General features: G+C 45.8%; 1 protein-coding gene across 1 annotated transcript; it reads left to right on the top strand.

Annotated features, from left to right (window-relative positions):
• The first annotated feature begins 1,804 nt into the window (after positions 1–1,804).
• NEK9 (NIMA related kinase 9) lies at positions 1,805–26,536 on the top strand. The gene is made up of 22 exons (XM_064460403.1): positions 1,805–2,100; positions 3,293–3,470; positions 6,216–6,271; positions 7,124–7,194; positions 9,010–9,115; positions 11,741–11,872; positions 12,843–12,953; positions 13,269–13,333; positions 14,292–14,342; positions 15,369–15,561; positions 16,771–16,915; positions 17,843–18,043; positions 18,455–18,501; positions 19,359–19,514; positions 19,894–20,002; positions 20,555–20,716; positions 21,098–21,268; positions 21,496–21,555; positions 22,119–22,309; positions 22,542–22,706; positions 23,381–23,593; positions 24,005–26,536. Exons 1-22 carry the CDS (start codon positions 1,912–1,914, stop codon positions 24,125–24,127), a joined length of 2,895 nt encoding a protein of 964 aa, XP_064316473.1. The 5' UTR covers positions 1,805–1,911; the 3' UTR covers positions 24,128–26,536.
• The last annotated feature ends 223 nt before the right edge of the window (positions 26,537–26,759 follow it).

Here is a 26,759-nt window from a genome sequence, read left to right as displayed (position 1 = left end):
TAATTAATCATATAGATGCTTTGTCATTTCTTCCTTCTCAGCGTGGACTGCTCTTTCCTTGTGTTAGTAACATAATCAATGTACTGTCTTGACTCTGAAAACTATGAATGAGATCTTTGAACTGAGGCTGATACTTGCTATGATTTGGTTTAAATGTCAGGGTTCCTACTCTTACCCAAATTCGTCCTTTAGTAATGATTTTGCAAGAGGCAGAATGGCACACTGCCTCTAGGTGGTGTGATTTCTTTAACTGCTTGAGCAAAAAATTCAGTGTAAAGTTGGGTGTGTATTCTTCGGTCATATTCCAATAAACTGGAGTGGGCATCAGCTGTTACTTCCCTTAAGGACATCTTGCTGAGAGTTACTGCCCTGCTTCTTAAAGTGTAGTAAAGGCAACGCTGTTGGGTAGCTAAACCTGATTGTAGCTACTACTGTGATTGTTTTGTGGAAGTATGTGTATGATACTGTAGAGAATAATGGGCAGAATAACTCTACTTTTCAAATTGGAAAAATGAAGATTGACTTTTTCAGTTAGTCTTCTATTTTCTACAACTGTTCCATCTTCCTTAATCCCATCTCTGTGAGATTTTGCCATCTAGATTTTTAAAAAATTATTATTTTCCAGATGACGTTTTGCCAGGTACTCCCCTTGCAGTGGAGGGAGTGAATGATCCTTAGCAGAACATGTCTGAGCTTTTTCATGCATTCCTGCAAGCTCCTTTATTCTAAAACTGACGTGCTATCTTTGCTGCTTGGAAGGACGTCTTGGTATGGAATCAGTTATGAAGCACAGCAAATAAACTTTGATGGATAAGTTACTTTTAAAATAGGTGCATATAATGCTGAACAGCTCTTTAACCCTCACCACATTGCAAGGAACCCCGCTCGTTGCTTCATGCCCTGAGCAGTAAAGCATCTTCCCAACGTAGTGGGATAAGAGCCAACCAGGCTTTGTTGTACCTGGTTTTAGGGATTTGTGCTTCAGCTCCTGATGTCTTCTGTAAGTGTAGGATCACCTGTCCTGAAGTGAACATTTCCCATCGTTCAACTCTGCTTTCGTATCTGTGGCTGTGACTGCTGAACTTTGAAAACAAAATACTGAAATGGCGATGGTGTGCATTATCTGTGAAGAAAATAAATTACATACCTAAGATTAAGGTTGCTAATACTTCCTTATGACAGAGAAGTTATGCAGCTCCAGATCTAAAGTGTTATTTGTGAAGCTTTCAGTTTATTTCATCTTGGTTAGAGAGATGTGTCATGGCACGGTAAGGGATGCCACTATGTTCTATTAATGGTGTGAAGTGTGTATCCACCAGAGATGCCCTTGTCTTTCCAGCAGACCTTTGAGCTTGGGATGCAGCTGTGTTGTTTAATGGTGTCTTCTCCCTTGTAGCAGTTTTCAATGTGTATTTTGGTATAGAAAAGTTAACATCTGTGCAGTAAGAAATACTAATGACTTTTTTCTGGATATAAATCAGTTAGTTTACACAGGTTTTTTATCACCAAAATATAATTTGAAGGCTTTTGGGGAAAATAACCTTGAACTCTTGACTTCTTGGGTAGCAAAGTGACGTCTCTGTCAAGCGCTGAGGCAACCTCTGCTTTGTGCAGGTTTTGTTAGGCCAAGGCGTGGCAGGAGGAGGAGGTGGGAGATGGCTTCGGCAGCCTGCGCTGAATTCCAGGCGTTGCATGGCTCAAAGCGCTGGTTTTAACACCCTTTAAGACCCCGGCTTTGGGAGGCGGCCGGGCCGGGGCTGCGGCCGGGCCCCGGCGGGAGGCGGGAGCGCGGAGGTCGCGGCGACGGCAGGAAGCGGTTCCGGGTCGGCGGCGGGAGCCAACATGGAGCCCGTCGGGCTGGCGGGGCCTCGCTGAGGGAGAGCCGCGCCGCCGCGGGGCCGCGCCGCCGCCATGTCGCTGGGCGAGTACGAGCGGCACTGCGACTCCATCAGCTCCGACTTCGGCAGCGAGTCCTCGGGCAGGGGCGGCTCCCGCGGCGGCGGCAGCCTGCCCGGCGAGCAGGAGGAGCTGCACTACATCCCCATCCGCACCCTGGGCCGCGGCGCCTTCGGCGAGGCCACCCTCTACCGCCGCACCGAGGTAGGCTATCCCGGCGGCGGGGCGGGCCGCGTCGGGCCCCGCCAGGCGGCGGGAGAGGGGGCCCTCTCCTCCTCCTCTTCCTCCTCCCCCTCCCCCGAGGAAGGGCCCTCGAGGGCCGCCCTCAGGGCGAGCCGGGCGGTTTCCAGAGGCTGGGTGCTTGGAGGGCCCGGGGCTTGTCCCCTGGCGTGACTGAAGGAAAGCCCCCTGGGTGACAGCCGCCCCCTGGTGACAGCCCCCGGCGGGAATAGCCCGGGTGCGAAGCGATGACTTTGGCACCTTGGCGTCAAGGGGCACAGGGTTTGGGTTTCGGCATGTTTGAGTGCCGCCAGCCTCTCGGTCCCCTGAAGTTTTGTAGGAGATGCAGAGACTCTTCTGATGCTAACAGATTCCTCATTTTTCTATGTTTTATTCTGGTCTCAGAGGACATGAGGACGTCTCATACAGGTGACTCTCTCACGTGATCAGCATTTCAGTGTAATCAGGGGATGCTGGCTGAAAAGCCAGTCCTCCCAATACACCCAAGTCATTTAATCCCATCCAGTTCAATCATAGTTGTGCTTTTTAGCAGCTGTCACAGAAAAGCACTTCACTTGGTTCCCGTGGTTCAGTTTTCTTCTGGGGAAAGGCCATCCTGAGGCGTCACGGCTCGAACAGTTGTAAGTGAACACTGTTCACTTAACGGATTGTGCATCACATGTCTGACAAAATGGGTGAGCCTAACAAAGGCAAACCAAATTTGTTCTCATTTCCTTGATTCTTTTTTTTTTAATGGAATACCTGGGTATTTGTAATGGCTTATGGTCTTGTACAATATCCTACAGTTACAGGATTGGAAATACACTCTTCTCCCTTTATTGAACCGGAGTATGTTTAGTCTTTATTGAAACAAACTCTGTGTCTTTCCCTGGAAACCTTGTAGTATGTTTTTTGGGTTTTGGGTCTGGATTTGGTTTGGTTTGGTTTTTTTCCCCCAAACAAATGCTGGCCAGCTAGAAAGATGGCTTCAGGCCATCGCTATTCCTGGCAACGAGCACCACCTCAAAACTTATTGTTGTGAAGAATCTTTGTCTGAAATCTGTAAGAGGCAGGAAAGTCTTTTTACCTTTCCTGAAATTTTAATTTCCTGCTCTAAAGGCACGTACTGTTCTCTTCACAGTAGCATGTTTTTAATTAAGATGTTTTTGTGTTTCAGGATGACTCACTTGTAGTGTGGAAGGAGGTGGACCTGACCCGGTTGTCAGAAAAGGAACGTCGTGATGCTTTGAATGAAATCGTTATTCTTGCCCTGTTGCAGCATGAGAACATCATTGCGTACTACAATCACTTCATGGATAACACCACGCTGCTGATTGAGCTAGAGTACTGTAATGGTGAGATCCCCACTCCCACTTGCAAACAGGCAGCTGCCATGTTGCTGAGTCACCCTCCTGTAGAACCTGAAGGGAGTATTCCTGGGTTGTCCTCTGGGGAGAGGAGGAGTGGAGGTGAATTCTGCTGCATAGCGCCTGAAGAAGAGATAGTGAACCCTTCTGATTGATTTGTGTCTCAGGTGCCAAAGAAAGAAGCCCAGTAGTTAGTGTGGGCAGTTCAGGCAGCAGGTGATTTCTCGAGTGTTCTGAGTGGCTGGTGCAGTGGAAGAAATGGGTTATTGGTAACATACACTTCTGATGCACCTTGCTGTGCTCTTTTAGGAGGACGGTGGGAAAAGACCATGAGGATATTCAGGCCTCTCTGCCAGTACAGAGTGGGGCTGTTTTTCAGTAGCATCACTTAGAGCCCTCCATTTGGCAACTATAAATCAAAGCTTAAAAGTCTACTGGGACACTGCAATCAGGACTTTTTCCTGTCTTGTGCTATCAGCTTCTATGTTTACTATTTAATAAAAAAATCTAGTCCTTCTGGTGGTGGAGAAAACTTTAAAATTCCGTCCAAGAGTAGATCACATGGTATTGTTTGGAATTTGCAGGGGAAGCAGTCCTAGCCGGGATGGAGAGGTAGAAGGATTTGATATGAGGGTCTGAGTTGCAGCTGCTCTTAGACTGTGGGAAGAGAAGGTCATGTACAGCTAATACTGCTGGAACAGTGTACCTACCTAGGACTGCAGTATGGTTCCTATTTGGATGAGTGGGACAGCTCCCCTGGCTAGGTATCCTCTGTGTGTTCAGGGGTTACGTTAAGCCTTGACCCATCAGCAGAAACATTTTTTGGCGGGAAAAGCTGTCATCATGTTGTTATCATCTTGGATTGCTTTCACTGGAACAGGTTGGGGAGGACAACAGAGCTGTGCAAAGTATTTTTGAGGGTCAAACACCCTCAGGTTGGCCAAAGCTGGTTTTGCTTCTCTGCTTTTTGTTCTTATGCAGGGTGGAGTCCAGCACAAGAGTAGGGGAATGTGAGCTTTTTGCACCATTTATTTTAGTGGTACTCTGTGTGAATTATTTAGCTGCCCTGAAAAGACTCCATGCTTGGGGTTATGATAAATTCATTGGACAGCATAGAGAGAGGCTGTGTAGTACTGATGTCTGTACATGTTTGTTAATGTTTCTAAACTGTTTGTTTTACTTTGGGACAATAACCGAGAGATGAGTATAGCCTGCGTTGCCTGCATATGTCTGAGTGGTACAGAACTAGGGACATGAGAAAGAAGGAATCTCATTTAGGCTTATGGATATTGGTTTTACACATGTGTTAATAGTTGTTGCTGTGGCTTTTTTTTTTTACAGTGTACAAGTCCAAGATATTTTGTGAGTAATTTTAAAAATGAGGCTGGACTAGTTGCTATCAGATGCTCCTCAGAATCCAAAGTTTTTACTGTTTAATTGGCCTGTCTCTTCTGGACATCTAGGAAACACTTTAAAATCTGCATAAATTTCATCCCCATGGTACAGTAGAAGAAGCCAAGTTTTCGATTTATTTGCCTGTAGTTCTGTATGTATATCATGGTACCATAAGACTTGGATTTATCATGGGGCAACATCAGTGAATACATCTGAAATAGATTTGGGAAGAAAGAGCCAAAATACATTTGTTGAAGCAAGAATAGAGTGTCAGAAGGATAGGTGTGATTAGATGAAGCAAAAAAGAAAGTAATCTGTTCTTCTTTTTGGTACGTGTGCACAGAGGTATTGGTTATCTGAATTAAGAGCTAATTTGTCTACCTGTGTAGGATTTTGGTAATGTACTACCTGTCGTGCTGCTCTTTGGTTCAGAAAAGCTGCAAAAAAGATGGCAAAAAGTCAGAGATGGGGAATAGAATTCACTAAAAGCCTGCATAGTCTGGATTGTTAGGAAAGAGGCTCATAAGATAAGGCAGGACTGAATACTTCGGTTAAATTTGCAATGTGGAGAGTGATTTGTAGATAATTTGTAAATGTGAACGTAAGGCAGAAAAAAAGAAATGTTGAGAGGTATAGCCAGGCTGAATGAGAAGAAATTAAGCAAAGGGCATCTCAATTAGAATTTTAGAAAAATCTTCCTAACGTGGAAGTCTGAAGTAAGTCCCTCAAGGAGGCAAAGGAACTATTGCGACCTGATTTGGACATCTGCAACTTGACAGGCCCATGGAATTCATACAGCAGAAAGCTGTCTTGCACCATACCTGTGGGAATGGGAAAGGGCCTGGTGTTCCATTACTATTAGGACATAATATAGGAAAACTGGGAAATGGAGTAGCAACAGGATGTGATGAACAATTTAGGATTTACTGATAATTCACCACCTGCAGCCCTTGGCATCAACTCTTTTAGCTCTCCTTGATTTTCAGTCTGACGTCTTGAAATTGTGAGGTGTAGAGGTTATAAATGTTTACATATCCCAAGAAGTGCTTACAGGTAAAAAAGTAGGGACTGCTAGCCTATATCTTATGGATTCACTTTTTAGAGAGTATTAAATGGTGGTGTTAAAAAAGAATCATCTCTGCTTGAGCTTAGATATGCCAGTGAAGTTCTTAGATGGAAGAACTTAATTTTGTGAGTGTCTGACCAGTTTACGTGAAGAGTGCTGAGAGCGAGCTGTAGTGATTCATCAGATTTGAGTATTCCCAGCAGAACCTGTGCAGAGTAACTGCTGCCATTGACTAAGATGAACTTCTCTCTCTTACTCACTTATAAATACAGGAGGAAACCTCTATGATAAGATTCTGCGGCAGAAGGACAAGTTATTTGAAGAAGAGGTAATTTGGATGGGTTTGAGGGAGCAGTGGGGCTGGCCTAACATTCTGGGGATCTGTATCATTATCTGTGTATTTATACAGGAATTTTTCCATAGTGCCGGTGGGGAATTTCTGTGCGTATCTGGGGCCTGACATCCTTCCTCTCCTGTCAAATATTGTGAGCGTTTATGGACTATCAGAAACGTCTTATTTTAATTTTTGGCCATCTATAAGCCATATAAACATCCAAGGGAGGAATAACGAAAGAGCGCACTAAACTGACTTTGGTCACCTTATCTTGGCTAACATTTAACTTTAAAACGTCTTTCTGTGTTTCTTCCTGGTTAGTACTCAGTTTCTCCTCTTAACCATTTTGTAGGTTCTTTTCTGAGGAACCTTGAATCTGTCTCACCATAGATTTTCTTTTTCTTTATTTTTTTTAAACTTATTTTCTGCTGTCTGCTTCTACCTCATGCTGAGGTGGTTAATGTTTACACTTATTGACCTTATATAATGATTTTTAAGGCATTCTGGCTCATGGTGAACATTAAATGGTCACAGTGCATATTCCAGAGAGCCCAACTGTAGATCTTTCCCAGGTGGTCATTAGCTGTCATTCTTAAGTCTTTTGTCTCATTGAATTCTGTGACACTTGTTAGGACAGACACTATGAACAGCAGTAGAACAATCTACCTTTTGGAATATCTTTTTAGAGACTTCCAAAACAGGAAATTCTAAATTTTTGTACTCCTGAAAGAGCATCCAAATGGTACGGTCAGACCCTCTTGCTGTGCCTCTGTGTGACAAGGACGTATGGGGTTTTGGGGGTGTTTTTTTGAGCCTCACATAAGGCTTTTATTCCTACCTTTGCAGGTGGTGGTTTGGTATCTTTTTCAAATTGCATCAGCTGTGAGCTGCATTCATCGAGCAGGAATTCTTCACAGGTAGGTGTGGCATGCGATAAAGCTAAGGTAACCAGTGTGGTTCATGGATGTGAGCACAGGACTCCTCAGGGTAGCCTTTGGTTCTGTGTTCAAAGCAAGTGCTGAGCTTCTCTCCAAAGCATAGCTGGACTACCTAGATGTCAAGTATTGCTTTGTAAAGAATTTTTTTTTTGCTAGAAACTGTCCTGTGATAAATGTGCAAAAAACCTCATATACAAAATGGAATTGCTGCCTTTGATGCTGCAGCTTTGTGAACAAAAGAGTTAATCCATGTAGGAAGGAAGGAAGGAGATTGACCCTTTATTGCCATAGCACATAACTGATGTTTGCTAAAGTGGGTAGGAAGAGCAGTTACCACAGGCCAAAGGTACTTCCTACCCATTCCACATTAATAGCTGTAAACCAACATGTACATCCTTCTGTAATTCCTGGAGGCTAACGGTGATGAAAGCTTTGCATAACCTGTGCGAAGATTTGTACTGCATTGGCTTTCTTCAGCCAGTTATTTAAGGAAGTAATAGCTTGTTAGCTGTCAGTGGTAATTTTGACATTGACTCTGAGATTTTAATGAGTAGCTAATTACCTTTTTCTGTTGCCCTTTTCTGTTTGGAAGGGGTAAATTTCATGGCTTTGTGTGCTTCAAGGAGGCTGTGATGTTCTGGGGAGTACTGCACATGTGGACAGCTGTTTCAGCGTGGTTAGATTGTGTGCTGCACAACATCTGTCCCTAACTAAGAGCATAGCTGTGTGAGGGTGTTTTCTATGGGCTAGCATCCTGGTTGCTGCTCTTCTAAATCTCTGGTAATTGGCAAGCCTTGCTAATTAAGGGTTGGTACCCTACATTCAACAAAGTAGTGCCTAAGTTTTCAACATACAGCAGATGTCACGTCTGTCCTACTTTGCAGTGATTTCTCTGCCCACCTTTATAGCAGGGTTTCAGTCTAGTAACATGTGTGGCCCCAGATCCTTCCATAATAACGAATTGAACAGTTACTTAAATGTTTGCAGTGATCTCCTCCTGCTGCAGACATTGTCAGAGTGACCCGGGACTTTGCAATGCCCCAAGTGGATGAATGCAAAGTGCTGCTTTACTTGATGTTGTCCCGATCTACACTGGGAAGTTGTTGATGGAACGTTAGGAAAAGGGGGTGTTATGAAGTGTTGGCCATGGGAAGCATATCATACTCTGGGGGCTTCCTCTCTGTATTTACAGGCTCTTATATTGATCTGTGAAACTACATATAAATTGTTCTGTCTGGGAGAAAGTGTTTTCAATGAGGTTTGGAATTCAGCATTTTGTGGCCATCAGCCTTTTGATCTTCTGAGCATAGTACATCCAGTTATAAAGAGTTTTCTTGAGGCATAAGGTAGAGGGATGTTACGCTTAAGTTTTAGAGTGGCATCTGTTTCACACCCTCTCTGTGCGTGTTTATATTTGCCTACATCTATGTTTTTAGTGAGCTCAGTGACTCCTGGCTTGGGACTACTTATAAAACCAGGAAAAATAAGACCTGCTCAATGACCTTCATAGGAGAAGAGTCCGAGAGGGGGAGAAGAACTATCTTTGATCTGTGGCCTTTAGATAGGTGTCTGGAACCTGAGCTTTTGAGACTCTGTTGTGTTTGTGTGGGAATGTGATGAAACATGGATAATTGCATTGACTGCCCCAGTACTTGGGGTTGAATTGCGTTTGAAGAGCTGTGTGTGTGAGAGAGAGTGCTGGCAGAGTAGCAAGTACCTAATTTTGGGGGGGCAGCGTGGAAAACTGAAATCGGAAATACATTTGAGTGTCTGCATTTCTTTTTCTCCTTTCAGAGATATAAAGACATTAAATATCTTTCTAACCAAGGCAAACCTGATTAAATTGGGAGACTATGGGTTGGCAAAGAAGCTGAACTCTGAGTACTCCATGGCTGAGACTGTGAGTATCTGTCGTCTTTGTGTGCAAACTGAGGTGTGTTTTTCTTTCATCTCTGCATGCCTTGCAGAAGACCAGGGATTCTGTATGTTCTTGGTGCTTGTTTTCTGTGGTTTTCCTTTCCCTCTCCTATCAACTTTCCTCAATGTTATATCATGAACATTGCAGTCTGAAGTTATCCTTGCTCCCAGGTTACCTTTTGGAGGTCTGCCTCTCTGTAAAGCAGCAGTAGACCAAAGATAAGTGCCACTGTGAGCATGGGGTTGTGCCAGAGCCAGTATAGCTGTGCTAGAGAGCACTGCTTTTCTTTCCCTGGTACCTAGGTATGGAGCTTCCAAAGGTGAATCTATGTAACATGAAGGCAGTGTAGTCCAAAGGTACAGAGGCAGCACTATAGTCACACTAGTACAGCGTTCTCCCTCTGGGCTAGTTAAGCCCAGCTTAGCAAGTTAAATTAGTTTGGTCATGGTGTTGTGCTAACAGGGGCATTTTGCCTCAGCTGCATCTGAGATAGCTTGGATGTGCTTGGCTGACACTGCACCTGGCCATAGATATGTCTCCTCTCTCTAATATTCAGGCTCTGAACTGAATTGCAAAGGAGCAAGAAAGACACCTGTGCTTCTTATGGTAACCAGGTGTATGGTTTATTGGTAATGCTCTTGGAGAGGGGCAAAGCTTTGTAGGAGAGATTAATTCTTCCAGAAGACTATCAAGCTTGGCTTTGTTCCAGACCCTTGCAGGAAGCAGTTTTGCAGCCAGAGTTACGACACAGGGTAAGCTGTACTGCAGGCACCTGAAAAGCTCAGCTTGGATTTCCCAGCTCCATTAATTTCTGTGGTGAGCACTAGGCTTGGAAAGGGAAATGTCGTCTGGAGCTCCTATCTGCTAAAGGCCTTTATTATAGTTTGGGACACAAGCCAGCTTGCACTTCCCCTTACCAGGCCATATTATTAGATTTAACACAAGCTGTTGGTGTTCTGTTAGGATGTGTAGTTAAATACTTGCCAACCTCTTTCCAGAACATGAGCACTATTGTGCAGTTGCACAGTAAGTGGGAACTCAAGGCTACTGCATAAAGCCCTCGCTAAGCTAGGCTGCAGCAAAACTACTTCTCTCACATTTTACATGGCCTTCTGGCTTTCAGAGAAAGTGCGGTCTGTGCTATGAAATTCCAGGCTGGTTTTCACCTGTTATGTGTGTTCACCTACACCTGCGACTTTTTTGTTTTTCTTTTTCACTTATGAAAATTTTTAAACTAAATGCCTTCAACTGTATTTCATTCTGTATATACTGGCTGTGCTCTGGGCTAGTTGCTCAATTTGTGTTCTAATGACCAGTGGTGGTCTGGAAGTAATCTTTTGTGAAATGAATGCAAAACATGGTATTGTCAGTATTTGTAATCATAACAGTCTAATTATGATTTTGTAAAATGTTTGTCTTGCTTACTAAATGCTGATTTCTTAATTTATCATTCTTTCTCCCATTGACCAAGGAAGATATAGAAAATATGTCTGTGTCTTTCTTACAGAAAGTTTACATTATCCTTTGCTTAAAAAGGGTTTGGGTACAGTGTCCAAGTTCTCCATATCATACTCCAACTAGGTGGGTTTCTGAACCTTTCCGTGGCTGGGACTCATGTAGCTCTGTAGCTGTTATGCTCTGTAATGGGAAACAGAAGGGAGATGGCAGATTCTGAATGCATGTTAGGTATCTAGTGTACTAGCAGAGCCTAATGAAAAGCAAGCTTCGTAGTCCTTGGAGCATTGCTGAGAGAGTTGATAAGAGGGCAACTATAAATATTTCCCCTCCTTCCAAACTCTGTCTTTTTAATTTTATTTCACTGTCTAGTTCCTTGCTAGGGAATGAGCTTCATTCATCCGGAAGCTTCACGCTTACACCTTTTACCATGTTTGTTCTGTGTCTCCTCTTTCTGACTTTGAGCTATGCCACTATTTCTGTTGTAGCTGTGAGGGCTTCTCTGTTTAAATGCTGGGGTTTGGGATTTTGTGTGTGATGGGGGTGTTTGCTTTAAACCAGTTGTTCAGAAAGCCCACTTCTGAAGTGAAAGCCTTTCAGGTGGGACTCATGCCAGCTTTCTACTTACTGACCCAAAAGTAACCACTCTTTTGTTGGAGGCAGTAGCCATTGTCCTGGCAGTACCTTGTGATCAGACAGAGTGGCTCCATAGCCATGGGCTGGCACCTGTGTTTGGAAGCTTTGCTAGATCCCTTTTCCCTCAACCTCTTATGAGGGTTTCCATATGTCTGGTCAGCACATAAGCCCCTGGCTACCTCTAAATGTAGTACATTTAAGGGAGGGGCAAGTCCTTGCTGCATTCTCATGACTAATGCTCTATTGAGATGTACCACATCAGGATCTGAGCAGAGAGGTGTCTAGGATCTTCCAAGAAACCCAGGCCCATGCTTGTGGACGAGAAGGAAAGAAATGTACATGTTGTTCCCATCCCTCTAGCACGTTGGTGGGGTGCGTCATCTGTGTCGATTCAGTGCTGTGTCAGAGCCATATCTAGCTCTGATGCTCATGGACCTGTGTGAATATGAGGGATGTGAAGCTCCTGAATTGAAGGCTGCTGGATCACTTCTGATTTTTAAATGTTATTTTTCCTAGCTGGTGGGAACTCCATATTACATGTCCCCGGAACTCTGTCAGGGTGTGAAATACAACTTCAAATCAGATATTTGGGCTGTGGGCTGTGTCATCTTTGAGCTGCTTACTCTGAAGAGGACCTTTGATGCTACTGTAAGTCTGGAAACCAGGATGGACTTAGTAACTTTTATTTTTATCACCCTAAGAATCACACTTGGCTTGTAGCTTTCTTAATTTGTATTTTTCTTTCGTCGTTGTTTAAGTCTGCTGATTAAGAAATCAGTGGCCTGGGAGTGCCAGCTATAGCCAGAGAAAATGTCTGCATGATTTCCCCTACCCTGCAGGTGCTTCTCTGGCTTCTGCCAAACCCACCCTCATCTGCAGCCCTGGGTTTACCAGATGCAGAATACAGGCTGTACTAATTAGTATCATGGTTGTGAACAAAACATCCTTTTCTCTACAAGGAGGAAGTTTGTGATTGTGTAGTCTTTTTGGTTTTTTTTTTTTTTTCCACTGTTACTAGCTGTGAATTTTCTGTCCAGCATTCTGTAGCAAAAACTTCTATACTTTGGATTTCATAGGATTTAATCCTGTTACCCTTTCTCAAAGTTTGGGTGCAAGAGAAGTGTCATCAAGCTGGCATGGAGGGGGTGAAAGGGAGCATTGCTGGCTGGCATATATGATTTTCCAGCTTATGCCATGAGGTGAAAAAGCTGCTAGCTGCCATGGTGCAAGATTTTATAACCCTTAAGGAGCTAATATGAAAATACCATCCTTTCCTGACTTCCTCTCCTCATGGCTACCGCGTCCCCAGTAACTTTGCTGCTGTGCGGTGTTCCAATGGCATTATGCTGTGTAAGAGATTCCATGCCGAGAGAAACCTATCCTCCCTCCACTGTTAGGGAATTTGGTGAAAAGCTGGATGTTGCCACCAAGTCCTAGCTATCAGAGGTACCATTTCTGTAGGAATTATTAGGTTTCTGGAGAACCTACTAGGCAGGGAAGAAGGATGTGTCCTGATCAGAGAAGGAGGAAAGAAATAATGGTGGCCTGTAGCATCTCTCCCCACTGGACACATTGTACAGTTCAGTTCCCTTACAGCTGGTTTCTGGTTTCTGCCTAGAATCCCCTGAACCTTTGTGTGAAGATTGTACAGGGAAATCGTGCCATGGAGGTTGATTCCACTGTCTACTCCCGGGAGCTGATCCAGATGGTGAATTCCTGCCTTGATCAGGTTGGCAAAATACTTTCGTAATTTCCAGACACCCCTTCCCAGCTGCCTAAGCCGTAGAATTCAGGGGTGAAGGGGAATGACGTGCCTGTTTCAGCATGAGAGCTGTATATTGATACCTTCAGAGTGTGGAAGTCCCTCCTGCACATCCTTGGCATTTATCCCTATTCATTCCAAATATTTGACTTAATTTCTTTCCCTTCTGAAGGGAGTCAGGGAAGGAGGTCCATGCAGTCTTGAATGAGGTCTTCTGGCCCAAGATTTCATTGTAGGCGATGAGCATTTCCCAGGGAATGACTTGTTGCTCACTTCTTTCAGGATCCAGAGAAGAGGCCCACTGCAGATGAATTGCTTGAACATCCCCTTCTGAGCAAACGCAGGAGGTAATCAGATGGTCTTGCCTGAAACCAGGACAGCTGTGAGGGAGAACAGGAGGGTTTGTGCAGACTAGTAGTGTTTATGCTTTTGATCAAAGTCCTTAGGTTAATTTGGCCTGACACAAGGCAGCTGTTGAAGTACACTTCATCTTTCTTAGGAAAGAAGTGCATTCTTGCTGTCTTGTCTTCTGATCAATCCCTATATTCTGCTGGTGCATGGGTATGCTGAGAAAGGTCTGTGTTCTTTGTCTTAGAAGCTGTTGTGTTGAGAACCTTCAGTCATCCCTTTTTGAGGCTTCTTTGAGGAATGCTGGTTCCCACCCTTCAAATCTCTGTGAACAAAGGGTCACCGAGATCCTCCTCTGGTCATTTGAAAAGGCCTTTCAAAACACACATATGACACAATATAAAGACCCTCACTTTCTCCCTTTGTTGCCTCCCTCTTCTGGAAAGAGTTGCATTGAAAGTCGCCCTTTTTAGCTCAGTTTCACCATCAGCCGCCACACACTGTCTGTTTATGAAAGGTGGACCACAATTTTGGATTGTCTGGATCCCACATAGGTTGCTCTGGGGACAGCAGACTTAGTCCTTTATACGAAGATTCTTTTACTTGGTGGTCAGCCAAGTTTGAGTTTTATCTTGCTGGGTGCACTGGTAAAAGCCCAAATCCTGATAATATTTAGCTGTTTAAGGTTGTTCTTGTGCAATATGGGTATTGGTTGGCCACATTCTGCTATATATGTAGCTTGTTCTCCTCAGCTGTCCTGGAAGTTTGTTAGCTATGTGGTACATTACTTCTGCCCTGCTTACTGTGTATTGCTGTGAGCTGGTAAACAGCTGCTGCATTTCCTCCAAGAGGGAGCAGCATTTTATTGGAAAGAAAAGCAGTCTGTGTGTGCTGCTTGGCAGTAAATTGCTTTGAGTGATGTTCCTGTTTCCTAATATGCTTTTTCTCCTTTGGCAGGGAGATGGAAGAGAAAGTCATACTGCTTAATGGGCCAAATAAGCGACCAAGGTAATTATCTGGGCATGTGTTTGAAAGGTGGTCTGGAGACAACAGCTCCCCAGAGAGGAACTTTGCTGAGGCTGTTAGTCTGTGACATCCTTAACAGAATAGTGTAGTTTAGAAGATCCCTAAATGCTGAGAATTTGACATAGTTGCCACATGGTTATTGTCCCATGCTTATATGTATGGCCGAAGCCTTACCTCAGCAGGTCCCATAAAGCTCTAATCTGTTCTGAGGATGTAGTCTTTACAGCCTACATATATGAGGATGTAATGTAGGTCCCTCCTTTCACATAGATTCCCTTAAGCAAGAAGAATATGACTGTCTGAATGTTGAATATTAAATGAATATAAATCTTTCATAAAATTTTCATAAAACTTTTATATGCAGAGGTTCTCCAGTCCTCAGCAAGCCTGTAAGCTGGGTTGCTCTGTGAAGCAGATAGCTTCCATGACGTGTATGGCTGGTTTTCTGTTGATTTGTCATACAGAATTTGACCTTTTTTCCCTCAAACTTGGAAGTACTATCTGAGCACTTCATGTGAAGTTGTTCCAGTTTGTGGGTTGCTTGCAAACAATTTGCTTTGATTACAACTTCCATTTTGCAATCTGCCTGTGAATTGATTCTTACCTGCATTGAAGAGTTATATTTTGCCCTCAGATGGAAGCCTGTAATTTAAATAAAGAGGATAGAGGGAAGATAGAAGCTTTTGGAGGTTTCTGTATTTTGAGCCATATTTCACGACTGTTTGTAAGGCTTTCATTTTTCACAAATGGGAACAGCTCCATGGCCATTCAGTGAAAGCCCAGACTTTTTAAATGACATAGAATTGGACTGTAGGCTTTCAAAAATGCTTCCTGGAGGCTGCTTTCTCTGCTGCTCTGAGACAGGTTTGATCCTGGGTCTCTCTGTAGCAGTCAAACCCTCACAACCACTCAACAAAGAGAACAGTTTGTGAAAATAAAAATGAGTGATGACAGTGAATGCAGACTAATTATTAAAGGCATGTGTGTTTTGGGGGGGGTCTTGTGCAGGTCAAGTACCATGAATGAGGCTCCCATTGCAGTGGTGACTTCACGCACTAGTGAGGTGTACGTCTGGGGGGGAGGGAAGTCCACCCCCCAGAAGCTGGATGCAATCAAAAGTGGCTGCAGTGCACGCCAGGTGTGTGCTGGTAACACCCACTTTGCTGTGGTGACAGTGGAGAAGGAGCTCTACACCTGGGTGGTAAGTGAGAGAAACTGCAGGAAGAGGGTGAGGGTGGGAGAGGAAGGTCCAGGTCCACTGCTGGGTGTTCGTGAGCCTGGTAGAATCAGATGGACAAGCAGCTTGGAAAAGGAGAAATCTGATTGCAGGGGACACTGTGAGGCCATCTGCTTCAGGGTTGACCCAAATCTCCCAAGGCAACTGTGTTTTTGGGAGAAGTTTTCCATCATGACAGGAAGAGACTTGCTGTGCACTTGAGGATTGTAGGTGGTGGACTTGTAGGCCTAGACACTGAGTCAAACATCTCTTCCTCTCCTTCCTGACTACTAGAAATGCACTGGAGGCTTTGTGATGTTCTGTTGGCTTGGGTATTTTTGAGGAAAGTTTTCTGAGATCTGAATGGGTGGGACCTTGTTTTAATACAGATGTCATCTGTGAGGCAACCTGTGCATGAAACCAGAGGTGTCTTATACTAAACAGCTCTGCTTTTTATGATGAGTGGAGGTTCTGTAATAGTTTAAAGTGAATAAAAAATGTTGGCATATAATGCATTTAAAACAATTGAATCCAGTCTTCTAGGGCTTAGATGGTCAGTGACATGGAGGTATTCTGCATCTCCAGGCTTTTGTATTGATGATACAGAATCTATTAAAACATATTAGAAAATTCTGGTAGGTAGTTGAGAGAATAGAGGTCCAAATGGGAGGAGAGTAACCTGAAGTCATTTGGACTGAATCTGTTGAACTGGATGTTCCTGCAAGAATGGCTACTGAAAACTTTCAGCTGGCTATTAATATTTTAGTTTTAGCTTCAATCCTGTAGAATTGGTAGGTCTGGCCACTTCAGTGACCATGTTTCATGTTATGGGTTTCTTTACAGCCATTAGGATTTAGAAAAGTAGGTCAAAAAGCTGAAGGATGCATTTCAGTCCTGCAGCAGGGAGGGGGTTCTGTAGCCTGGCAGATGAGAAAGGAGCAGGGGTTTCTCACTAGCTGGTGGCCTGAGACTGGATCACTCCTTGTTAGTGCGTAACTGTCTGAAAGCCTGGACTGCCTTTTAGAATGTTGCCTGGTGTTATGCCACGTAGCAGACAGCAGTCTCTTCCCTAAGGTAGCCAACATGCTTTCTCTTGCTCTTTGCTCTCTTCTGTTGCTCACTCGAGGTGCTGTAATTATTGGCACCGTCTCTGGAGTTGTGGATACATAACCTTACCAGATGTTTGTCTTGCAGAATATGCAGGGGGGCACCAAGTTGCATGGGCAGCTGGGGCATGGAGACAGAGCCTCCTACCGGCAGCCAAAGCATGTTGAGAAGCTTCAGGGAAAAGCCATTCGCCAGGTATCCTGTGGAGATGATTTCACAGTGTGCATCACAGGTGAGAGCTGGAAGGGAACCACCGTCCCCTCACTTCGCCTTCACCATAAGATTAGCAGAGCAGCTTTCTGCACAAAGGAGGAAGTCCCGTATGTTACTCACCTCTCAGTTTTGAGGATAGTAGGTGTGGTAGTGGATATAGATCAACACTGTTATGCAGAGGGAGATATCAGCTCCCAAGAAGGCTGGGTGTTTTGCGAAAGATGTACTCCTTTTTGGTGGTGAACCTGCGTGTTGAGCACAGCTCCTTATGGCTATGCAGGGTCCCTGCTCTTACCAGTGCATGTGTTGCCTCCATACATGCCTGTATTAAAGACAGAGGAGCCTGAGTCAAGAATGTAAATGCATTTGAAACTCTCTTTGGACTGTGTGTGGAAAGAGTCACCCAGTGATAAAAGATGGCACGTATCTGAGATTTGCTGTTTAATTCAGAAAGCTTTAGACCTGGTAGCTGTCTCTAAATATACTGCTCATACTTTTAGAGATGTGTTAACTGTGGTGGTGCCTGTTATGGAAGAATTTGAGTCTTGCTCTACCCATGAAAACATAATTCTCAGCAAAGTAGTTTCCAGCTTATTTTGCCAGTGGTGGAAAAGCAGGGATTTGACAGAGAGAAGCTCAGATGCTCACTGTATTGTAGGAGTGAGTTAGGAAGCCACAGGATCAATTTGTGGGTTTCTGTTAAAGAAAGCGTCAGGTTCAACCCAAGATTTTTTGACACTGGTGGCCTGAAATAGCTGCAGGTTGTGGTGTAGTCATTCATCTTAATGTGAACAAGGACGGACTCCATATTCTCCTGATTACATTCTTCTGCACTAAAGAAGAGGATGATTACAGAAAAGCAGTTGCTCTGTCCGTGTCTTTAGTGGTTAATATGCAGCCTAATACAAGCTCTGTGTGCTGACCAAGCTTCCCTTGTGTCCTTCAGATGAGGGCCAGGTGTATGCCTTTGGCTCGGACTATTATGGATGCATTGGCATTGACAAGGCTTATGGCTCTGAAGTGCTTGAGCCCCTGCAGCTGGATTTCTTTCTTACCAACCCTGTGGAGCAGGTGTCGTGTGGAGATAACCACGTGGCAGTGCTGACCAGGAACAGAGAAGTTTACACATGGGGCTGTGGAGAGTATGGTAGGTAGAACCTCCCTGGAACCTAAAGGCACTGGGTCATGACGTTCCAGAAAGTAGCTTGGTGTAGGTGTGTAATGTGGGGCCTGGGCGAGGGCTGTCTGGTATATCCTGGGGGCAAAGAACGTTGTTTCTTTGTGGCTTTCTTTCCATGTAAAGATGGGGAATTGGGGACTGAGCTCTTGGGACTTTACTCTGGGAAGCTCTAGGGTACTGCTTGGCTTCCTCATAGGTAGGGCAGTTCTGTGAGTGGGGTTGGATTAACTTGATGATTGACAGGCAATGATGCATGTAGGGGAGCAGGTTTCTGGTTCTGTAGGGAGATTCCTTTGGAACTATGGAGAGACAATACCATTTCTTAGAGCCGGGCACCTTGTGAGGCTATTTCTAACTGCAACGCTTTCACTGATGCAGGGCGCTTGGGCTTGGATTCAGAAGAAGATCACTACACCCCTCAGAAGGTAGGGCTGTGATGACTACGTCTCAAAATCTGTATGGGCATAAATCCAAATTAGTTGCTGTTCGGAAATATTAACTGCCTGAGGCATCAGGTGTTTTTTCTGAGGTATCACAGAGTTTGCAAGGGTTTTAACTTTACTTCCTCACTTTATTTTGCTTCATTTGTCCATAGAGATCATGGCAGAGAGACATGCCACTCCCAAATCAGGCAGGATCATGACTTAGAGCTTCATTGCTCTGCTCTGCAAGCTGGAACGGGAAATGCCAAACTTAACGTTGTAGAAATCATAGTAGGAAATACTGAATTGCGTACCTCAGGTCTGTAGAGGAAACTCGCATCAGTGCAAACAACTGGGAGTCTTTGAATTTGACATAATAAGTTAAAGATTAATTGAAAGTAAAACCCTCTTGAAATACAGTGCTGGGGTGATTGAGGTAATGTAGCCTATTATGGGTTAGAAACCAGCAAGGGTGTGCCTGGAAGCCAAATATCTGTGATCACACAGTATCACGCCCACACAGCACAGACCCAGCCCTGCTCAGCTAACTGGGTCTCGTGCTTGTAGAGCCCAGCTGGCCAGGATGCCTGTGCACCACATTTCTGGTTCCTATGCTGGCTCACCGGTGCCTGCACACAGGTTGTCTAGAATGCTTTGAATTTCTGCGTTGTGACCAGAGTTTCAGTATGCTATAGGCTTTATGATATTCTTGCACCTTCATTCAAAAGAACTGCATCGGGTACCATCAGTGCCCAGATGAGCTGAACCACTGCTCTAATTCCATATGTTTTCCATGTGCCAGCTTCTGTGTAGTAGGTGTTGGGTTTTTGATTTTCTTGGGATATATTTCTTCCACATAGGTAGATGTTCCGAAGACCTTAAACATTGTGTCCGTTCACTGTGGCTGTGATGGGACTTTCCTGCTCACCCAGACGGGCAAAGTGTTGGCATGTGGACTCAATGAGTTCAACAAGCTGGGCCTGAATCAGTGCACATCAGGGATAATCAACCATGACGTAAGTGCATTTGGGTCCCTGGCTCCCACTCCCAGCAGTCAGTAGTATATGAGGAAATGGAGGTCCTGCGACAGTGACAAAGCATTCATTAGCTCTTTGCCAGTTTGTTAGTTCCAGTCAAGACAACGGATACTGGGATTGTGGGAAGAGGCAACTTGTTGCTCAGTTTCTTGTCTGCCCTGTGGGCTTATGTGAGATCTAAGGTAGTGAAACAGACAGTGAGCTGCACCAGGGTGACTTAGCCAGTGACACAGATTCTGGCAGTTCTTTATCATACCTGTGTTGGGACTGTCTAGGTTAATGCTGTGGTTTGCCAAGACCTGCTTGAGTAGGTCTTAGTGGTTTTTAATTACATGCTTACCCACATGTCTTTTCTCAGACGTACTGTGAGGTGCCATATGCCACTTCCCTTACTTTGGCCAAGCAGCTGTCCTTCTACAAGATCCGTACTATTTCTCCAGGGAAGACACACACAGCTTCCATTGATGGTGAGCCTTATGTATTAAGAAGCGAATACTGGTTGCTGGATTACGTTACATCAGCTTTCCCCTTTCAGCCTAGCCCTTGACACTGAGGGTTGTGCCTTGGTAGCAGGGCTCATGACTGTTCCAGGAAGCTGGGATTCCTGTTCCTCAGCAGTGTTGCCTCCTGGCCAGCTGAAGCAGCAACATCATCTTCTGGGTCAGCCTTACTTTTTTTTTAAAGAGGAAAAAAAGAAGTTTGGGGAAGTATCATGCTTTGGGATAGCAAAGAAATCACTTATGACCAAGTTAGGCTTTGCCCAAGTGTCACCAGTCAGAGGGCTGTGAGGACTCCCAGTCCCCAATATCAGAAAAGGGGAGCAATGGGAGAGAGAAGGACCTGGGGAGGTGTTTCCAGGCTGAAGCCTTTCCTCTTGGCTGGCGCTGTCCCTTTCCAGCCCAGCTGACTTCTCAGCAGAGTCCTTCCTGGTCATGGGCTGTTGCTGCTAGTTCTCTGCATGCATGGCTGCTTCTAGAGTCAGGCCCTCACTGTGACTGTCTCCTTGTTCCTCCTCTCAGAGCGAGGCCGCCTGCTGACCTTCGGCTCCAACAAATGTGGACAGCTTGGTGTGGGGGACTATAAGAAGCACCTGGGAATTAACCTGCTGGGAGGCCCCTTGGGGGGTAAGCAGGTGATCAGGGTTTCGTGTGGAGATGAATTCACCATAGCTGCTACTGATGGTGAGTGGATCTTTGCAAAGTTGTGGTGGGTGCCTTTGAACCAGATTTGCAGGGTGGTTAACTGGCTCCCACTGATGGTTTCCTAGGCCACCCCTGCAGCACTGCACTGAAGTAAAGAAATCCTCCTAGACTGGGGCTGTCTGGCCCTGTTAGTTGTCCCAGTACAGCGCCAAGCATTTGCAGTCCCTGGGGCTGTAGAGTGCTGGCTTGGTGGCTGCCTGTTAGATTTGTTATCAGTTTGTTCTCCCACTAGCAAAATGGAGTGGGTGGATTAGATACTTTGGGATAGCAGTTATGGCAGGGAGGCTGCAATGCTTGTAGCAATTACAAGATGGGGGGGGGGGGGGAGGATTTGAGACTCCTGTATCTCTTTTTCCTCAGACAACCATATCTTTGCCTGGGGTAATGGTGGGAATGGGCGACTGGCAATGACATCGACCGAGAGAGCTCATGGCTCGGATATTTGTACCTCCTGGCCTCGGCCAATATTTGGATCATTGCATCATGTTCCAGACCTGTCATGCCGTGGCTGGCACACCATCATCATTGTTGGTAAGTGTAAGTTTAGGATGAAATTTCAGGATCTTGGTTAGGATGATGTATTGCTTGCCTGGATCTAGACTATGAATCCTGCCGTGGAATAAGCTGGGTTGCTGTGGGAATGTGGCAAGCTGCTCTGAGCTCTAGGCCTGCACCATTGGCTTTGTAGTGTGCTTTTGTAGGAGTTGTCTTGCTTTCCATGTGGCACTCTAACTGAAAGAATGCTTCTCTCCTTGCAGAAAAGGTGTTGAACTCTAAAACAATCCGATCCAACAGCAGTGGCCTGTCCATTGGTACTGGTGAGTACTGTCCTGGGAAGTTGTGGTTTAAGTCCATTCAGTGGTTAGAGTGGGTGCAGTCTGGTCCTACAGCAGGGCGTTTCTGTGTTTGAAATGCCTCACAGAAGAGCTCAAAGGGAGAAAATCTGGTTGGTCCCATGCATGGGAAGGGATGGCCCAAAGCTGGGAGAGAGAATTGAAACAAAGGAGGAAGAATATGATGCAGCGAGGTCTTTGTAGTTGAGGAACTTTAGTTTGACAAGGAAAAGCTGAAAGGAATTCACTGAAGGGAGTTGATAAGGGAAGGGGGGCTATGGGGCAGCTGCTGGAGAGATGGAGTCCAATTTCTTGGACCTGTGGGAGGGCTGAGGCCAAGAAGCTGCAAAAGACTGCTGCACACAAGCCCTTTTGGGGAGGCCTGCAGGGAGTGTTAGGAGATAAGCTGTTGAGGGAGATGTGGGCAGCATGTGCTCTCACTGTGGCCATACAGCCCAAATTTTTGCATCTTCTCCACTCCAGCTGGGGCTTGGCAGCAGGAGTAGCAGAGGTGGGGAAAGCATAAAGTTTTCACTCTTGTTTGCTAGTGGCTCAGAGCTGCACGACTGGTGGAGGAGAGGAAGAGGATAATGAACGGGAAGCAGAGACTCCCAATCCCAGTGGAGGCTTTCGAGGAACCATGGAAGCAGATCGTGAGTTGGGGGGCTGGATCAGCACCACAGAAGCTATGGGAGGCAACAGTGCTGACAGCAGCTCCTGCCCGGGCTGGCTACGTAAGGTAATGTGGTGTCTCAGAAATGCCTTAAAATGGGGATCTAGGTTGGGGAAAAGTGAGTGGCCTTTTCCACCTTTAAGGGGTGCTTTGAAAGGTTCTCAGAGCTGTGCTGCACAGGGAGCCCTTTAGGCCTCACTGCCTTTTTACCACAAGAGGGTGTTGGTGCATTGGTTGGGGAGATGAAGTCACATGCAGGAAGGCAGGCAAACCTGACAGTGCTGCTTTTGTGATCCAGGAGCTAGAGAATGCTGAATTCATCCCCATGCCTGACAGCCCCTTTCCTCTGAGCATGGCATCTTCAGAGCCTGAGAAGGAGACTTTCCCTTACCAGAAACTTCAAGGACTCAAAGTGGCCTCTGACGAACCTGTTGGATTAAACAAGCCCAAAATGGAGCCCTGGGTAATGTTATCCAAGTGAATGCTTGGCCAAAACCACTTGGGGACCATAAATGGCAATGTTTGAATTATGGGGAGAGCTGAAAAGAGGATGTTGGATTGGCCTATTTCATCTGGATGTGGAAAAGAGGGCTGTTGATAATCAGAGATGATGCTGCAAAGAGAACAATTCACAGGAACCTAGAACATAGAGATGAGGCTTGGTGAAATTGAAAATACTGAGGTCAGTTCTGTGGAGAAATGTGGTTAATGCAATTGGGCAAAAAAAAAAAGAGAAGCCCAGGGCCCAGAAGCCTAGCAGAAGACAGAAATTTAGAAAGCAGAAATTGCTGTGAGATAGGAAGAACTGATACCGGAAATCACTGAGAAATTACAACCTGTGGGACCACCTTATTCCAGGAATTTTCTGTCCTAAGAGGAGGCACAGATCCCAGACTTAGGGAAAGGGGGGATTTTGGTGATATGAGGACAGAAGCAGCTTTCCCAGAAAAGGAGGAAGTTAGTGGCTTTGTCCTGAAGACGTAATGACTAGTAGCTTGTTGACCTTGACTGCCAGAAGTTTGGGAAGTCAGGAAATAAGCTGGGGTGACACTTTCTGTACATAGTTTCTTCTTGTGGCTTATACAACTTCTGGCCTTGCACTCAAACCTGGCCTGATTTCCTTCCGTGTCTCTGCAGCCTACTTGCCTGAGTCCAACCTTGCCATGTGGTGAAGGAAAGGCTGCATCTCCTGTTGCAGGCTGCATGTGCAGTGCTCTGCAAGTGGAGGTGACACACCTCCGAGGCCTGGTTTTACAGTGTCTGGATGATCAGAAGAAGCTGCAGCAGGAAACCGTTCGTCTGAGTGCCCAACTCCAGCGGTTCTGCAGGGGGACGGAGGGAATGCAGCAGGTGAGGATCCATCGCCTGGGTGCACATCCATGCTCAGGGCTCACTATGCTGATCCTGGCTCCTGCATGGATTGTGGAGGCTGTGCAGAAGGAAGCAGCTCTTAACAGACATCTCTCTTAGAGCAGACTGGGGGGGACTGAGCATGGTGCCTGTCTCTTGTTTGAGCTGCTGATGCAGGCTCTGGAAGTAGCAACAGGAATGAAACCAAGACGACAGTTTCCTGTGAGGACAGCCTGGTCCTTGAGGGACCTGGGATTCCCCTTTATTCCTCTTGGTGAGAAGGGATGGGCAGTCAGATGTCGTGGGGAATCCCAAACAGCTGTGGAGAATAGGAACTGTGCCTTGGGTGGCTCCTAGGTTCTTTGCACCTAGTCCTAGAGCTGTTTGGATAACTGCTGTGTGTTTTGGCAGGTGGAGGTTCATTCCAAAGGAACACAGACCGCCAAAGAGGAGATGGAAGTGGATCCGAAACCTGACTTGGATTCAGATTCCTGGTGTCTCCTGGGAACGGACTCGTGCCGCTCCAGTCTCTAGTCTCCTGAGCCCACTGGGATCCATCTAACTTCACAGCACACTAACTGAATGCAGAGAGCGGCTTTCCTGGCTTCAGGTCACTCGCAGACAAGGGGCGAGGCCGGAGGCTCCAGAGCAGCACCCATGTACGTTTGATATGAACTAGGAGTGAGTTTGAGAGGGGAAGGGCCCCTGAGCTCTAGGCCAGCTCAGTGATTGAAGCAGCAGAAGCTCCTCTTTGTACCTTATCTGTCATTTCTGCACGTGAGGCAGAATGGCCCCATTACGGCAATGGCTCCAGTAGCAGCTTGTGGCCCTTTCATTGTTTCACTGCTTCATGGGAGCTGCCTTTGGGACCCCAGTATTCATCACTGCATCTCTAGATGAGAGGAGGAGACATGTACTGAATTTTGTACTGAAGCTGGCTGAACCCTAATACTTGCCACCTTCACTTCAGAGGGGTGAAGGACTAGGATCCTCTCCCTACCACATGGTAAGGCTCAGCTGGTGAGGCTGCTCCCCTCTGCTCAGGGGCAGAGGGAGCAGAGAATGTCTCATTCTGGAGGCAGAAGAGATCTTCCTGTTAGGGAGATAATGGTAGACAGCATGTCCCTGGCCTTAAGGCGCAGCTTCTGGCCATATAGCTGTGTCCAGTGGCCTGATAGACAGAGTTTAAAGGCTTTATTCTGGGTGCCTAGAGCTTTCCAACTTCCAGGCAGTGCAGCGAGATGAGTGAATCAGGTGTTGCTTCCAATAGCAGTAGCAGGGACTGTCTGAGATGGGATCTCTGATTCTCAGTTTCAGACCACCTGCTTTCCAACCAGATGACAAGTGTCTGGGCCTCAGACTAAGTCACCCATTTCTTGCTCCAGCTGTTCAGCTTGGTTTGGGTGCCAGAGCTTCTGGTTTCTTGGCATAAGCCTGTAGCTGCTCCCTGCTTGGCTTTTGTTCTGCTCAGCCCCTGGTGCCCACACTCTGTGTGGATGTGGGAAGAACAGTGTTTTTCCACTCAGTGTTTTGATGAAGCTGGAATGCAGTTTCCTACCCAGAATAGGTCATTAATGCCGTGGTCACAGGATGCAGCCTTACCCAATGACCATGAATGATCAAGTCTCTGTCTGGAATTCACCTTCTTTCTAGAAGCAAGAGGCTTTCCCAAGAAAATGGGAGATGGGAAGAGGCACGGTCTGATGCTCAGGATTTCCTAATTTCCTGTTAATGACATTAATTTTATTCCCCTCAAATTTATTAGCAAACTGACTTTGAACTAAGCTTTTGGGATTGGTAGGATCCCTGGGAGCAGCTAGCCTACCTTGCCTTACGTGAAGCCTCTAAGGAGTCCTGAGTCCCTCTCACCTATGCTGTGAGAGTGGGGTTGTGATTTCATTAGGCTTAAACCATCCCCATCAATGGCATGTCACTAGAATTGCCTTAGGTCTGTTGGAGTTGGATATCCTATCACCTCTCCTAGACTTCTTTTTTTGAGACACCGTTCCAGGGGAGCCAGCGATCCCCATTTGTCTCTAGAGGTGGATGCCAAACCATTCTGCTTGTAACGCTCCTTAAATACTTCTTTGGCGCCTATTGCTAGTATCTTGGAGCTGAATCAAGTGCAGTGTCTAGGGCAAGGATCGTACCGGTGTGCCCGTCCATCGTTACCAAAGGCAGGCTGGGAGGTCAGCCCTCCTGGAAGGTGGCGAGCGTCAGGCACCCTGGCATGGCCACGTCACTTGGTCACCCTTGTGACTCTGCTCTCCTTTCCCCCGTGTGTGTTGAGGCCAGTTCTCAGGTTAGGGTCCCAGCTTGAAGGGTGGTGTTGCTGTTGGAAACAATTCAGTTGGTCATACTGCGGCAGTGCCTTTGAGGAGTGAAGAGCTGAGGCTGAGCCATGTCCAATAAGCAAGCACCAAGCTGATGGGAGTCGCTCTCATGCAGTGCACTGCTATCCTCATTTCTCAATGCTCTGCAGTTGGGAAGCTAGGTGCACAGACTGGATTCCCCTTGGATCTAGTGGAGGATTAGGGTCCCTTACAGAGGATGCCCTGTCCTCCACAACCTCATATGTGCCTTAGAGGATTCACACTATCCAGGTTGTGCCTGTTACAGACCACAGATTTCACACCAGCCAGCTATGCAACCAAAAAAAAAGCAGTTTCGAGCCAGCACCTTCGTCTTGGGCTGAAAATGGAAGGGCAAGTGGGCAGAAGTGCCTTTTGAGCAGTTTTAAACCCTTTTTACTTCTCCCCTTCTTCCAGTGCTAGCTCCGTATGTGTTGGTCTCCTGCTAATATTGCTACTGAGTTGTTATAGTGGAACACAACTTATGCCTGCTCTGACACTCTGGCTGAAAACTAGTTTGTCATTGTCTTTTTTTGAAAGGTTAAAGGGTGTAGTGGTTTGGAGTTTCTGTTCAAATAAATGTTTAAATGCATTCTCCTGTGTCCAGAGTCTTGTCTTTTTTTTGTTTTTCCTAAGAGATGAAGGGGAAATATGCATATAGTCAGCTGGCTTCATGCCATTCTGTTGTTTGATTATTTCTTTTGCTTATAGAATGAGGGCCAAGGTGCTTGCAGGTTCTTTGCTATGGGAGAAAAAAATGTCAGGTTCTGTGTCCCTTCATTTAAAAAAAAAACAACCAACAAACAACAACCAAA

This window comes from Phalacrocorax carbo, chromosome 9 (genome assembly GCF_963921805.1).
Source record: "Phalacrocorax carbo chromosome 9, bPhaCar2.1, whole genome shotgun sequence".
NCBI lineage: Eukaryota > Metazoa > Chordata > Aves > Suliformes > Phalacrocoracidae > Phalacrocorax > Phalacrocorax carbo.
The sequence above is the reverse complement of the archived record's forward strand: the minus strand, read 5'-3'. Positions and strand labels throughout refer to the sequence as shown.

What these genes read in the sequence shown, in the direction of transcription:
- NEK9 (XM_064460403.1), top strand. Translation starts at nt 1,912, where the DNA reads ATGTCGCTGGGCGAGTACGAGCGGCACTGCGACTCCATCAGCTCCGAC. An exon ending in GGGCCAAATAAGCGACCAAG is followed by an intron (nt 14,343 to 15,368) that starts GTAATTATCTGG and finishes GGTCTTGTGCAG; the next exon opens with GTCAAGTACCATGAATGAGG. An exon ending in AGCCCAAAATGGAGCCCTGG is followed by an intron (nt 22,707 to 23,380) that starts GTAATGTTATCC and finishes GTGTCTCTGCAG; the next exon opens with CCTACTTGCCTGAGTCCAAC.